This window comes from Notothenia coriiceps, unplaced genomic scaffold (genome assembly GCF_000735185.1).
Source record: "Notothenia coriiceps isolate Sejong01 unplaced genomic scaffold, NC01 NC01_scaffold00036401, whole genome shotgun sequence".
In the NCBI taxonomy this organism is placed as follows: Eukaryota; Metazoa; Chordata; class Actinopteri; order Perciformes; family Nototheniidae; genus Notothenia; species Notothenia coriiceps.
In genome coordinates, this window is record NW_011369102.1 from 133,560 (window position 1) to 146,739 (window position 13,180).

General features: G+C 41.4%; 1 protein-coding gene across 1 annotated transcript in view; it reads right to left on the reverse strand.

The window, feature by feature from the left end:
- Positions 1–849: 849 nt before the first annotated feature.
- Positions 850–13,180, reverse strand: part of LOC104963788 (kinesin-like protein KIF21A) — a 35,835-nt gene continuing 23,504 nt past the window's right edge. The window contains exons 5-13 of the mRNA XM_010792427.1: positions 12,291–12,485; positions 11,967–12,068; positions 11,354–11,519; positions 10,761–10,781; positions 9,285–9,342; positions 8,631–8,685; positions 8,347–8,549; positions 7,480–7,602; positions 850–886 (exon numbers count right to left, since the gene is read on the reverse strand). Of these exons, the coding sequence (XP_010790729.1) occupies positions 859–886; positions 7,480–7,602; positions 8,347–8,549; positions 8,631–8,685; positions 9,285–9,342; positions 10,761–10,781; positions 11,354–11,519; positions 11,967–12,068; positions 12,291–12,485 (951 nt within the window). The 3' untranslated portion in view covers positions 850–858. The remainder of the gene's footprint in view (positions 887–7,479; positions 7,603–8,346; positions 8,550–8,630; positions 8,686–9,284; positions 9,343–10,760; positions 10,782–11,353; positions 11,520–11,966; positions 12,069–12,290; positions 12,486–13,180) is intronic.

Below are 13,180 nucleotides of genomic sequence, written 5' to 3' on the forward strand. Positions count from 1 at the left end.
TGCAGTGGTTTAATGTCATTAGTCTAGATGGGGGGGGGATAATTTGACAGTAGATTTTTCATACTTTCCAATATTTTACCACTTTTTATAGTCTTTCATTAACCCAATCCATCCGATATGATATATAGAATAAGCTGATCTTGTACAATGGTTGACTAATGAATTGATTAAAACATTATATTATTATGCTTGTGTTTACACAACCCTCTAATTTGCACAACATAGCACTTTAAAGAGAAAACCAACACCAACAATTTCCCCTTCAATTAGAAAAATAATGATTTCTTGAGTATAAATACAACCGTTTGTGCTAAATGTAGAAAACCTCTGGTAACCCCAAAAACAAAAATAACCGTCTGGGAAATAAAGAACTTCATCTTTTTAAAATGCCAATACAATTTACCAACCATAAATACTCTGCACCCCTTCAATGTAGGTTTACGAAATACATTACAATTATACTGACCACACTCTAACCTAATACAATATATGTAGAAAACCAAAAACCCAGGATTAGGAAACAATAATTCAAATAAATCCCTGTCAGGTTTTATTTCGTCACATAAATCAAAAACAGTGGAATAAGATCAAAGAGGAGAGGGAGACAGATAAAATTAACCACAGGATAACGCGGGCATGAGAAGAATAACATAAAAGAATAGAATACACGGGCTGAATGTTAAGCAGAGGTCAGACGGACGGTGGCCAGGGAGATGTGGGTATTAGACCATTTGAGATCGGTGAAGAGAAGAGTCGTCGGTGCAGTCGAACACAGGAGGACGGCTTTACACTGTGTCCTCCCCACTGACGCATTCAAACAGGATAACACAGACACACACACAAGAACACCGGCTGCTTTTAATGGCTGGCACGGGTTAATGACCCCCTAAAAACACACACACAACACATATCACAATGAGAAGGGGTGCAGCCATGTCTATAATGTGAGTGCACTACGTGTATTAAAATCACACCGTGGCAAGCATGCAGCTCTCTGATAACGCTGCAATCAGAAAAGAAAAAGAGATAATAGTTACAAAGAAAGATGAGTGAAGGAGAAAGAGTAATCATCAGTGGAGGAAGAAGCACTCAGAATGTCACTACTTAGAAGCCAAAAGTAGCAATACCAGATTAGTAAAATACATAAATCTTACTGAGAAAGAGACCCCTTTTAATGCCCCTTTAGGGGTTTCCGTTTCCCTGTGGTGTGTTTATTCAGGTTCATAAACTCTTTCACCCAACTGAACTTCTTCCAGGACTTGTTCAATTTTTTTACTCGACCAAGGAAAGTACTCTTCTCCGAGCGCCATGATGGTTTATTTGAATGGACAGGAAAAATACCAGGTCTGCTATAAACGTGTGCTATCTACACACAACACAAATCAACTAGGCTTCCCTCAGTTACACACGTAAAGCAACATCAACTCGACTACAACACACATATACTCGTTTTTTACTTCCCATTTTTCATGGATGAACTCAAATTAAAACATTTTTCTACATCCAAACATAACCATTTCTCTCAAATATTGTTCACAAACTCTAGAAAAATCTGTGATAGTGAGCACTTTCCTTTGCCGAGATAACCATCCCACCTCACAGTGTGGCATATCAAGATGCTGATTAGACAGCTAATTATTGCAAGGTGGCCTTAGGCTGGCCACATAAAGGCCACATCTGAAAGTGCAGTTTGCTTTATTGGGGGCTCTGGGGGGAGGGTATTCGAACCATTCATATCTGGTGTGGAGGTAGGGTTAGGGGTTAGGGTATGTTGTGGAATCGATGGGCTCTGTGTTCGTCAGTCCATAACATAACGCCTCCCATTACCAATTTACCCCACCCACCCCCAATGGGGCCACTCCATTCACAACATTACCTAACCCTACCCTACCCTAATCCTAACCCTCACACCCAGATACTGTGGATTTTCGGACCCCCCCAGACCGCCCCCAATAAAGCACTGCAGCGTTCAGAGTGGCTTTATTGTGCAGCCTAAGGCACACACTGTGAATGATCATGCTGTCCTAATCGCATCATGATATGCCACACTGGAGTGGGATGGATTATCTGGGCAAAAGGAAGTGCTCACTATCACAGAAATTTTTCAGATTTGTGAACAATATTTGAGAGAAATGGTTATTTTGTGTATGTAGAAAATGTTTAGATCTTTGAGTTCATCTCCATGAAAATGGGAGCAAAAAACAAAGTGTTGCGTTTTAACTTTGTTCCAGTCTAAAATCTCTAACCAGCAATACCTCGTCGTTAATGCTTTTCGTTATTCATTCACGGTTTTTCTTTGTATTACTATATCAGGCGATTAGATAGCAATATAAATTATATTTGATGCCAACTTTAGTTACATTTCCATGACTTCCTTTCAAAACTTTGGAAAAATATGTTTTCCAAAACTTCTCCAGGGCTTGGAATTAGCATTTGGAATTTCCATGACTTTTCCAGGTTTTAAATGCCCGTAAGAACCCTGTATATACGGTGTTAGTGTGTAAATGGTCTGCAAAGGCTACCTACTTCAAGTACCTTGCCACCACGATACCCATTATAAATACCCAAAGAGACACACATTGATGAGTGGAAACGCAGCGGGTGGATCAACAGGGACTAAAGTTCGATACTATCAATGAAACTCAGATCGATCACGTAATTGGCTGCATATTGTTGACAAATTGGCGTCTGATAGTATATTTGTTACAATCTGCCTCCTCTCCATCAGTGCTGAGTGTTGATGAGTGGAGCATCAGGACGATGAAGCTGAGAGATAAAGAAGTTGATATTCAGGAGTTTTCAAATAAATGAGCTAAAAAGAGGCGCGTGCTGTGTGTTTTCACTGAAAGGCTAATGAAAAGAAGACGGAATCGGAGGCTCAGGCTCAATAGCAGTAATAAGCTGTCAGAAAATGGCGGCTGTTTGGGTTTTATTGGCAATCTACCCTATTGAGTCCCAGAGAGTCAGATATTCCTTTGTTTTGAACCGCGCTAAATTGTTTCATCGTCGAGTTAATCAAGTGTTCTGTGAAAAGACACCAAAGAAGAGTTGGAACAAACCACAGAGAGAATCCTGTCTGATGAAACTGTCTTCCCGTCCAACAGTGGTGCTCAAAGGATGGAAATGTGTGGAGGTCATGAAGAGAAAAGGAAGAATCCACACCATGTGCTTAATGTAGTTCCCTTTCCACCAAACGCGACCTTTTGCTCAACTTGGTCTTTTTGGCCCATAATTAAAAAAGACAAATGTTATAACTGTGGGTGGATCTGGAGAGGAAGAAGGGAAGCACTAACGCCCAGGAAGTTGTTTCAACCGAAATTGGCTTGAGGGCTCCAAATTTGGTGTCCTGGGCCAGGGAACAGGGAAGGTAATCCAATATTCCTTACATTTTATTCAACTATTGGGCCTTAAAACCCACCTTCCATTATAATCAAGTTAACTTCATTTTTCTTAAATTATTTTGTAGTGGGGACAACCTACAACTTCAAGAAGAGGTCATTCCTACGTTATTAGAAAAATCCCTTAAAAACAGAAAAATAGTAATGGTAAACCTTCCGTGAATATAGCATGACTTAGTTCCAAACAACCATCCCCTTAAGTTAGGGATGCCATCCCATTGCCTTCCACGTTGCTTACAGGGTACAGTCTGGAAATCATTGAACAGTGAAACGGACGGCTAAAAATTAAAAACTGTTCCTCCCAAAGGTTCTCGGACATTTTCCTCAGTCAAAAAACATTGTGTTTGCTCAAAATAAGTTTCCCTATTTGCGAATTCCTGGGGCAACTATTTTTTAACCACACCGGTCTGTGCCTGTTTTTATTTTATATATCTGTCATCCGATTTAACAAAATTCCAGACCGGTAAACGTGCCCTAAGAAATTCTAAAAATGTCATCAAAAAGAGTCTAACAGAAGTCTATGGCACATAAATCGGTTTAACTAGTATTGCATATTTCCATCTTGAAACCACAATTTTACTACAAAGGGTTTAACAATTCAAACAACTTAACTGCTAAATACGTAGTTAAGACTTAATGTGACTTCTTCCCATGGCATTCTTAGACAAAGCTGACTTGTGCAGTGAAAAGGTGACACTCTGCAGAAACAGATATTAAAATGCAAGTTATACAAACAACGCCAAAGTGCTCTCTGGTTGGTAAATGATTGACCCCTTCTGGCATCGGACTTAAATACTTGAATGCACGCATAAAGTAGACAATCTCCTGGCTTAAAATTGCATTACAAAGCAATAACTGAGGAAATAAACCAAGAAAACAAGATGTTTACTTTGACTGATTAACTGTGCAACAGGAGGTGTGTTTAAATAAATCCAGTAAAATTCAATACAACTTGTGTGCTTGCCCCATGGGAAAGCACACAAGTTAAAATAAAATACAAATAAATACAAATCTGGCAAGACAACACAGACAATCTCTCATCTTGTTCGAATGCCACAACCACCCCCCACCTTCCCTCTGCTTACCTGGAGCATTTCCAACAAAAAGGCCGAAACAACAAATCCAAATAAAGCCAATCTTAATAGACCTGGAGACTGAGTCATGGAAGGTGGAAAACAACTCATCAATCCTATGGTATGCTTCTTCAAAGTGTCAATAGTAATTCAATGGGTTACACCACATTGAAGGGGAAACAACCAATATAAAGGAGTATCACTACTGTAGTTAACATGTCCAATGGTTTAACACACCAATGTGTCTTAAAAACCATCAACATATTAAAAGAGTTTGCCAAAGGACATTGTATCTTTGACCCCATAATGTCCTGAATTTCCTATAGTGGTGTTTTATAGGTTTGTGGGTCTGTAAAGGCTAAACATCCCTGATTCTTCCCACACTCTCGTGACATCATTACTACTTCTATTGGCTAGTGCTCCAACACATTGTACGTGATAGGCTAAGGGGCGGGACATCCTAAGCGGTTGACCAATCACAACAGAGTCGGCCAGCTAACCAATCAGAGCAGACTGGGCTCTGGTTTCAGACAGAGGGTGTTTCTCAATCTCGAGGACGCTTGCTTGGTAGCACATGTCTTCCAAGCCACTTGCTTCAGAAGCGAGGCAAGAATACTTCCTGGCATTCGGAAAGCGAAGAGTGGAACAGGCGAGCACGTGTGCGTCATATGAGAGGCCCCGCTTTACATTTTCCGCCACAGATTTGGGGAAATTGATCCGTGCGCAAAGCATTGTGGGGATTTTAAGACCGCGGAGTCTACACATGTGAAGCCTCGAAATTTCTCGCTACGAAGTACGCCGGGCTCGGTAGGATTCCAAGTATGCTGGACATTGGAACAGTCCTTCGGCGGGACTCGATGACGTAGTATGCTTGAAATAGTGGCTCTGGAGCAGCTATACTCGACATTGAGAAACACCCAGTGAGTTGATTCTCGCTAAGTAGCCAAAAAGGTTAAGCCAACTAGCTTGCCAAATAGTGAGCCTGTGTTTGTTACGATTATTGTGTTACGTCACGTTTTGTATGTCTTGTTTTGGGTGTTTTGCTGTTCTCCCTGTCATGTTTTCCTCTTGGTTTCTTGTCTGGTCCCTCTCCCTGTGTTTTTCCTCCCTGTCGTTAGTTTCCCTGGTGTGTCTAATTGTCTGATTGTGTTCACCTGTTGCCCTTGTGTTTCTCCTCCCCTGCCCGGCTGTTTCTCGTCTCGTGATTACCCCTCCCTGTATTTAGTCTTGTCTCTTCCTGTGTTCAGTGTTGGTTCGTCTTTTGTTTGTGACTGAGTTCACCGGTGAGTGTTCTGTTTTGTCCAAGTTATTATTTTATCCTTGAAATAAAGGCAATATCAGTGTAATCTGCATTTAGGTCCTGCTTGCTTCACCCACCGTAACAGTGTTGATGTAGGCACCTATGTTAGAACTGGTTTATAAATGGTCCTTAATGATTAAGGATGAAAAGAGGTGCTGCAACACATGAGAGTATGGGAGAAATAAAGAGCTTTTTGAACATGAAAGCATGGAGACAAAACATGTAGACAAAATACAAATATGAACCTGAAAATAAGCGTATCTTTAATCTAACCCTGCAACATTACAATCCAAAATCCAACTATGTACGTCACGTCTACATGAAGAGATATCTAAGGAAGCAATTTGGCAAAGTGACAGATTTTGAAATGCTCCCGCTCATCCTCAGCTATAATCTGTTTCTATGGCAGGCTCTCGTCCTCTTTACTTATCTCTGCTTTCTCCTGCAGCAGGTTTGCAAGCGCCCCATATTCCCTGTCATACGACTAAACGTGGTTACTGGTAGGAGCGTTAAGGCAGGGAGAGGAAGTGGTGGGCTGCTCTTCAGGGTCCTGATGACGGGGCTGTGGAGGAAGACAGCGGGGGTGCCAATTAAGCTGCAGCATAATTAAAGTGTGTGCTGAGCTGTTTACACACTGCTGGCAGCAGAGTGGGAGGACTGCATGGAGACAGAAGGGAGACGCATATGCTGCTTTCACGTCATACGAGAGAAAACTGCCAGAACACACGTTCATCTGAAGCTATAAAGAGGTCATTACCGGGGTTTCCTGTTCAATGTGCTTTATTATTTCAAGACAGTATCGTTCTGTCAACTCGTGTCTAGTCTAACGTTTCTGCTTCACCAGAGATGTGCAAAACATGTCTTTGTAGTGATGTTCACAACTTGAGACAATTCGATTATTGGATTTAATCTTAGATCTGTAAAATGAAGTTTCTCCAAAAAGAAATCATGGAAAAGCACCAAATTCTCAAATGAATGAAGCATTAAAAATACTCAAAAGCCCTATTCCTTTGTGCAATTTACAACATTTGATTTAAATTGCCTTACATTTTTTATTTAAAACCTAATATAGAGGATTCACCTATAATAGTAAAATAGGTAAATACTTGTGTATGCTGCCCTCGCTCTTTTGCATATCATGTATTTAGTTTTTGCTATGTTTGTAAAATGTAAACTTCTTAAATGTTTGATGTGAGGGACTGCGGATGGAAATGAGCTCAAAGCTAAATCTGGCACTGTTACGCTTGACACATTTGAATGTTTGAAGTGTTCATTACTGTGCATTGTCCCTGCCAAAGAAACGGAAATAAGTAAAAATAGTCAACAGTATTGGGGTATTCGAAGAAAATAATGATAATATTTGATCAATGCTATCAAAACAGACCATTTGGCACATGCTCCCATTTCTACTGATAAGACACAGAAAGGAAAATAACTGTTATTTTCATCAATAAATAGAAATGCGTCATCAGCAGCAGCGGAGGGCGTGATTCGCAAGTTGAACACTGAATTTGAGTCACAAATACTGGATAGAAAGGCAGGAAGGAAGACTTTAAATTCAGCAGAGAACTTGGCAGGTCAGAGGTCATCACACAAGGCATGTTTCATTTGTTTGAGACCACATGCTTCCTCAAAAGCAGGAAAAACCCAGAGAGTATTAGTAGAGTTGAAGTGAGGTTATTTAGCTTTTTTCTTCTCCGGCTCTTACTGTTTAATCTCCTTGACCTTTGCCCTTTCGGCCGCAGCGTGAGCCTTGTCATATGTCTTCCTGCGAGAGAGCGGCGACGGCTCCGGCGCTCGCCTCTCCACTGACGAAGATCTGGAGCCGTTACTGCTCGTTTCATAAAGTTACCCACAGACAACACAAAGACAGTACACAAAAGAATAATGATAAAACAACAGGATGATATGAAACAAAGTCAACATAATGATGAAGGGATGCGGAACACACAGAAACACACGTTACCTGAAGTCCCAAAACTCTGGTGGTTCTTCGCCAAGCTCTTAATTGTACGCTGTGATATTTTTACTTTATTTGCTGACAGATCCCTGTTAGCCAAGGCTTCTTTTTTTCAAACAAAGTCAATGTGCACTTAGTGTGAAGCAAGTAAAAGCAGTCCGGTTAGTTGTTTTGCTTTGAATTTAAAAAGGCAGATTTAGCAGGGGACAGTAATAAATTATCTAAATAAAAGTTGAAGGCCTGGCCATCTGATGTAAGGATGCTCATGAATAATGTGAAACAAAAATTAGCTAAAGCAGAGCAGCAACATCAAACATGCATGAAGGAGGGAGGGAGGAAGGAAGGGAGGTAGGAAGGAAGGAAGGAAGGAAGGAAGGAAGGGAGGAAAGAAGGAAGGAAGGGAGGGAGGAAGGAAGGAGGGAGGAAGGAAGGAAGGAAGGAAGGAAGGGAGGGAGGAATAAAGGAAGGAATGAAGGGAGGAAGAAAGGAAGGAAGGAAGGAAGGAAGGAAGGGAGGGAGGAAGGAAGGAAGGGAGGGAGGAAGGAAGTAAGGAAGGGAGGGAGGGAGGAAGTGGTGATTATTGTGTTAGAGACAGAGTGCCGGGCCTGGACTTACATGCTGCCCATTTTAGAGGAAAAGCCTGGGGAGAGAGCGCTGTAGTCCCTGACTGATGAGCCGGACGTCTCCATGTCCCCCCCCCCATCTGGAGTTTCTGCCAACGGCAGCATCGGGGCGGAGAAGTCTGAGGGGGGGGCGTCGGGGGCGGAGTCACTGTTAGCGTACAGCAGCTCCATCTGGGTGGTGGTCCTCCTGCGAGCCTGAGGAGCCCAGAGGAGAGGACATGAAGACAGGAAGTAGGGAGAGCTGATGCGTGCAGAAGATCAGGATCAAAGTGTTACCTTGCCGCGTGTTTTAGTCTCTCCACAGAGTTTCATGAGGTCGGATGACATGGTGCTGAAAGGAGGAGGGTTTTTCATGAGGTTGAATAAACATATGGCGTTTTGTAAAACACACAAAGCACATTGTTTTATATAATATCCGATTAAATAACCCATATTTGGATTTCTTTTCATTAAAGCAGGGCATTACACAAGTTTGATATGAAATATAATATCAAAAAAGGGACAAAAATATTACATTTATAAAATGAATGGTACCGTAGAAGATATACACCCACTGGTTGATATATTACAGTAGACTAATATACTCTAACATAGAAATGAACAACTAATCACTTAAAATAAGCAAAACATAAAATACGATTTTTAAAAATAATGTTACGTGACATCAAATAAGATTTATAAAATTAAGGAAAACAAAATTAAACATAAATATATTTAAAAAAAATGTTGTAACATAACATCAAAAAAGGTAAAACATTATGATTTACACAATAAAATAACATTTACATGAAAACGACATAACATGAGATTAACATAAACACAAAACAAGACATAATTGCATACACAGTATATACTGTATGCATATCAACATAAAATAATGGTGCTAAGTATTATATAAAAATATTGTATGACATAAATAAATGAACTCACTTCCCGTCAGCAGACGGGCTCTGTGCCGACTCATCGCTGCTGCTATCGTCCCCGTTGTCTGTCAAAAACAGGTTCATAAATAATATTAAAGTTGAGAGGAAACGCTCTTTGCTGATGAAATGACTTTCTAAAACTGCTCTTAGCTAAAAACACTTTGCCCACATTATTATTGCTAACTTTCAGGGAGAGGCTCTGTTTTCTTTAAAGATAGCTGCTTTTAATGGGTGTAGAAAAGGTGATCAAGGGAAGCAGATGAGGGCGATGTCAGCGGGGCGCCATGCTGTTTAATCGAGACTCGGTCCTCACTGAGCTCAATGGGGTCAGATGGGTGGAAGAGGTCAGAGGTCAGCAAGGTGTGGGAGGTTATACAGAGACAGGTAGATACGAGACAACAGGGTGGAGGAGTGAGAGAGTCGTTAGTCCGACGCTCCTGATGGGGTCAGCTGACCTACAGGGTGTGACGGAGCACATCCATGTTGAAGGCTTCCTGTGGGGGGGGGGTCCTGGGTTAGCAGGGGGCTAAAGCATGGAGGCTCTGGAGGAGGAAGAGGAGGAAGCCCAATTCCAAAACAGCCCTTACACCCTCCCCCTTAAAAACGTTCTTGTAGCGGGTCCCCTACAATGAGTGCTGTTCCAAACCAATCGACAATCAGTCACTCATTTGTATGGACGGACACGTGTAAAGGTAAACATCACAGATAAGGCTTATCAGCAGACTGCTGGTGTTTACCCAGAGACAATAGTGAATTATGTCCTTAGAGACACGAACAAAACAAAAAATGCTACTAAAGGTTTTTTCTTGTTAATTAACGTTATTTCTATTATTTTTCGTCAAAGAGGGGATGATTCACAGCATTATGGAAATGTTAAAAGTTGAATGAACTGTATTTCTATCGCACTTTATCCAGTCTTTACGACCCCTCAAAGCGATTCACATTGTCCAACGCATCATTCACACAGAGCAATGTGCCGCCTGCTCAAAGAAGCTTACACACACTCACACACCGTTCATACCATATGATCAACGCCATCGGGAGCAACTTGGGGTTAGCTATCTTGCACAGGGATACATCGACATCTTGACTGCAGGGGATGGGATTGAACCCACACAGAACCGCCGATTAAAGGACGACAGTTCCCGTTTATGCTGGAAAAAGGGGAGTTCCTGCAGAAGCTTGTTGGTGTATTATTTGCACTCAACACCATAAAGAAGTAGCCTCATTTAGCTGAGAGTCTTGACTACAGATGGAGATCACTAAGTGGGATGAAGAGGGAGTGTGTAGGGGTCAGTTTGGAATTGGGCCGCAGTGTATTCAGAGGGGAAGGGGAAGGTGGAGGTCAGCGGACAGATGGAGGGAAGCGTTGGTTGCATTGCACCTCATGCACCTGTTCCATGTTACGTTCAGTTAGTTTTGTGCAAAGGGAAAAGGAACCATGCATTCATAAACACAGAGGAATCTAATGTGGGTCACTTACCAGCCGGGATGTTACCTAGCTCTGTGAAAACATAAGGAAACAAAACAAGAAAAAGAAAAAAGGAAAACGTGGGGAACAGAAACAAAGGCGATGCACAAATCAAAAACACTGTCCCCCATAATTCTCTAAAAACAAAACAAAATAAAGTGCAGCTACTGTAAACAAAGCATCCAACTGAACAGAAGCTGGGAAACATCTTCTTTTTGTCTAAGAGTTTCAATAAAATGTACCCAAATGATAACACTTTTTTTTTATAGCAATGTGATTTTTTTAGAGGGATTATGTGCCAGTTGTATAATACATAGGCCAGCTTCTATTCAGCAGAAGGCAACAGGCAGAGCATGTCAAAAGACCCATCATGCATCTGACCAGTAACCCAGTCCACTTCCTGGAAGCCCAAAATCTTTATAACAATGCAACAGATGCACGTTTAGTGGCTGATTTACATGGAAAAGGAAAACCATAATAATCTATAAATAACTTCTGACACATCTGATACTTCCAGGAGGTGGGCGGGGTTAAACCAGAGTCTGGTCCGTGTTTTGGGTCCACGTTTTCACTCCAATCTGAACCCTGACACATGCAGCGGTTACCTTGCAGGGCATTCCCCAGCAGGGCGTCCAGCTCCGGGTTGAACTCGGCCTTCTCCTTCAGCATGTGGAAGAGCAGCTGGTTCTGGGTGGCGCTGGTGATCTCCGTCTGCTTCAGCCGGCCCTCCATCACCTTCACCTGGGACTCCCTCTGAGACGCCTGCAGGCCCTGAGGAGGTCAGGCACAAACACATGGTGTCATGTTTGCTGTTTATATAACAGTTAACACTTTCATCTCTGCGATTTTGAATAAATGGAAATGGACAAGTGCATGTTCACGCTAAGACAGTCAAATTAAGCCTAGTTAACGTTGGCAGCTGTTATACAGTGCATGGGAAACAGTGTGGGGCTTTGGTGCCTCCTCGAGTGTGAGGTTTTGTCATGTTTACATTAAAATGACAACATGATGATGATAATGTGGCAGATTTAGCCAAAATGTCAAATATTTTCCTACAGAGGAAACGTTAGAATGTAAATTGCCAGGTTTGGGCGAAAAAATAAATAATCAGGAAATGTTTCTTTGTATTCAAGTTTGTTTTGAAGCAGCCGTAAGGACACATGATGATATACGGATGTTATTATTCCTCATTAAACTCTTATTAATACTTGCTGGTACCTTGCTGATTGCCATCGTCATGAAGTGATCCAACAGAAACCGAGTTTCATTCAGAGTACAGGAGCCGATCACTGCGGAGATATCCACTGTGTCGCCCTCCTCCTGAAAACAGTCACTCAATTAGGAAACAGCATTAATTAACAAAAAAAAGAAAAAAGAAAAAGACTTTTGTTTGTTTAAAATAAGAACATTATTCATAACGTCAAAGTTTGGCCCGTTATAAACTCTACTCAAACTAAGCTGTTCAAGTGTTTAAAGCTAGTATGAAGGAAATGGCATTAATATCAAGTAAACACACTTTTAGGCGTTGGGGGCCTTTCTCACCTTGGCTTCCTCCATCTGCATGATGTTGGCCTGGCAGTCTGCGATGCTGTCGTTGATGTAGTCGATGTTGGCCGTCAGTGCGTCCACCTCCTCGTTGATGGGCAGCACCGCCTTCTCCACCTCCGGACCCTCCCTCGACAGACGCTCCCTCTTCCGGATCACCTTCTCCTTACGCTTGGTTAGCTCCTCTCGTTGCTATGAACACACAAAATACAAAAACGGATTTCAGTCGAAGGAGTCATTTTTAGATCAGAATTAGAATCAAGTTTATTGCCAGGTAAGTTTACACATACAAGGAATTTGCTTTGGAACCTGGTGGTACATAAACAATCTAAAAAAAAGTATAAAAAATAAGGATAGTGAAAAATAAGATGGGAACATGGTTATTGTTGCAGATTCAAGAATCAAAGGCTTTGTGAGAAAATGCAATTACAGCGTAGTTGTTGGAAAATAAAATCTTAAGTCCCAGGCTTCTCCTTAAAGGTGTGTCAACACATAAATCACAACAACACATAAAATAGTGCAATAAAAGCATGTAAATAAATAGGAGCAAGCAGTGGTCTTTCTGTTTATCAAAAAAAAAGATTATACGCCAGGTTTTGTGAAACAAGATGATGTAGCAGGAGTTAAAGACCTCACGATTTGACATATTTAAAAATGACATAAAACAACCCCTAGAAAATCTGCCGAAAAGACAAGTCTCTCACAGACATCTTCCGAACACTTCTAAAACCTCTCTAATTCCAGATTATGTTTTTACAGGGTATATGCAGGAATCCTGAAGTTACATTTAAGACCTTTTTTAAGACCCTTTCCATACATTTTAAGACCTCATCGCCACTTGGAATTCTAACCGGTTACATTGGCGACACACTTTACCTCACATTGAC